General features: G+C 44.4%; 1 protein-coding gene across 4 annotated transcripts in view; it reads left to right on the top strand.

The window, feature by feature from the left end:
* The window catches only part of USP8 (ubiquitin specific peptidase 8), a 47,409-nt gene extending 46,400 nt beyond the window's left edge, over positions 1 to 1,009 (top strand). For all 4 annotated transcript variants that reach the window (XM_019504141.1, XM_019504143.1, XM_019504144.1 and 1 more), the window contains one exon: positions 807 to 1,009. In XM_019504141.1, the coding sequence (XP_019359686.1) occupies positions 807 to 992 (186 nt within the window). In that variant the 3' untranslated portion in view covers positions 993 to 1,009. The remainder of the gene's footprint in view (positions 1 to 806) is intronic.
* Positions 1,010 to 1,373: the final 364 nt, after the last annotated feature.

Genomic DNA, 1,373 nt, shown 5'->3' on the forward strand with positions numbered 1-1,373 from the left:
CTCCCTGCTAGCGTGCTCACCTCCCCCCAGATTTTGGTGTCATCAGCGAATTTAAACAGGTTACTTTCCACCCCATCATCCAGATCGCTGATGAAGAAATTGAACAGCGCAGGCCCCAGGACCGAGCCCTGGGGGACTCCGCTACCCACCTCCCCCCAGGTTGAATATGACCCATCCACCACTACCCTCTGAGTGCGACCCCTCAGCCAATCTGCAATCCATCTGACTGTGTAGGCATGAGTCCTCACATGAATCACGAATTTTGCTAGACCTCCTGCCTAGGCCTAGTCCTAGTCCGGTGTAGAATAGAAGTAGCAGCAAGGGCTTAATACCCAACATGAAGTGGAATTCTACATTGGTCAAAATCTGGAATTAAGCTGAGCCATGATGCATCTGCTTTATTGGGCAAAACACATGTTAACTGTTGTCCCACCCTTGTCACACACCATCAAGGGGTGATGTGATCTCCCTGCTCAGTCAGACCTGTCTCTTGCAGTCACTTAGAGAGGCACCTTAAGGAATCTTGGCACGTGCTCCAGAGGCTTGGCACACCTGCCCAGGGTGGCTGGAGAATACAAGCATCTCAAGCTGCCTGTGCTTTCCTGCTGCAGAGTTAATGCACATCTCTGCAAGTGGCAAAATCTGTTACTGTTTTTGTCACACCACTGATTTTTCTTTGGTGTGGCATGACAAGGGACAGTGAGACGTACTTGCTCATAGTTTGTGCCACCATAAACATTTCTCAGAAAAGACTGATGCCAAGAGAAAGAATTGTCTGAATTTCTTTTCGCTTCTGATCTTCACAGAATCACTATGGAGGGCTGGATGGAGGGCACTACACAGCCTACTGCAAAAACCCTGCAAAACAGCACTGGTATAAGTTTGATGATCATGAAGTGTCTGACATCTCAGCATCTTCCGTGAAGTCCTCAGCAGCCTATATTCTCTTTTACACCTCTCTTGAACAGCGAACAGCAGAAATAGCCATGTAAAGTAATATGGGGTGAAAGAAATTGATTCTCTTTATAAATGCACAATACAGGTATAGAAATGCATATTAACATGCAAATCCATGACAAATATATAGTTACTTTAAGAATTAAGGGATGATTGCAGCAGCTTGTCTGCTGTAATATCTTCCTGGTCAGTGCTATTGCTTGAGTCAGAAGACTGATAATGCTTCCGGTAATACCAACATCTGTGAAATCATAAAAGCAAGCATTCTTATGTTACAATTTAGTTCTCAACAGCTATATTTTTAGTCTGCTGCAAAACAAAATTCTAGCTTAGTCCTTTAAAATCAATTAACAGGTAGGTTAAAATGTTCTTAAAACCACAGGCATATCCTGATTTCCCCCCCCCCCTTATTTCTC

Source organism: Gavialis gangeticus, unplaced genomic scaffold (genome assembly GCF_001723915.1).
Source record: "Gavialis gangeticus isolate Ggan-Ray unplaced genomic scaffold, GavGan_comp1, whole genome shotgun sequence".
Lineage (NCBI taxonomy): Eukaryota > Metazoa > Chordata > Crocodylia > Gavialidae > Gavialis > Gavialis gangeticus.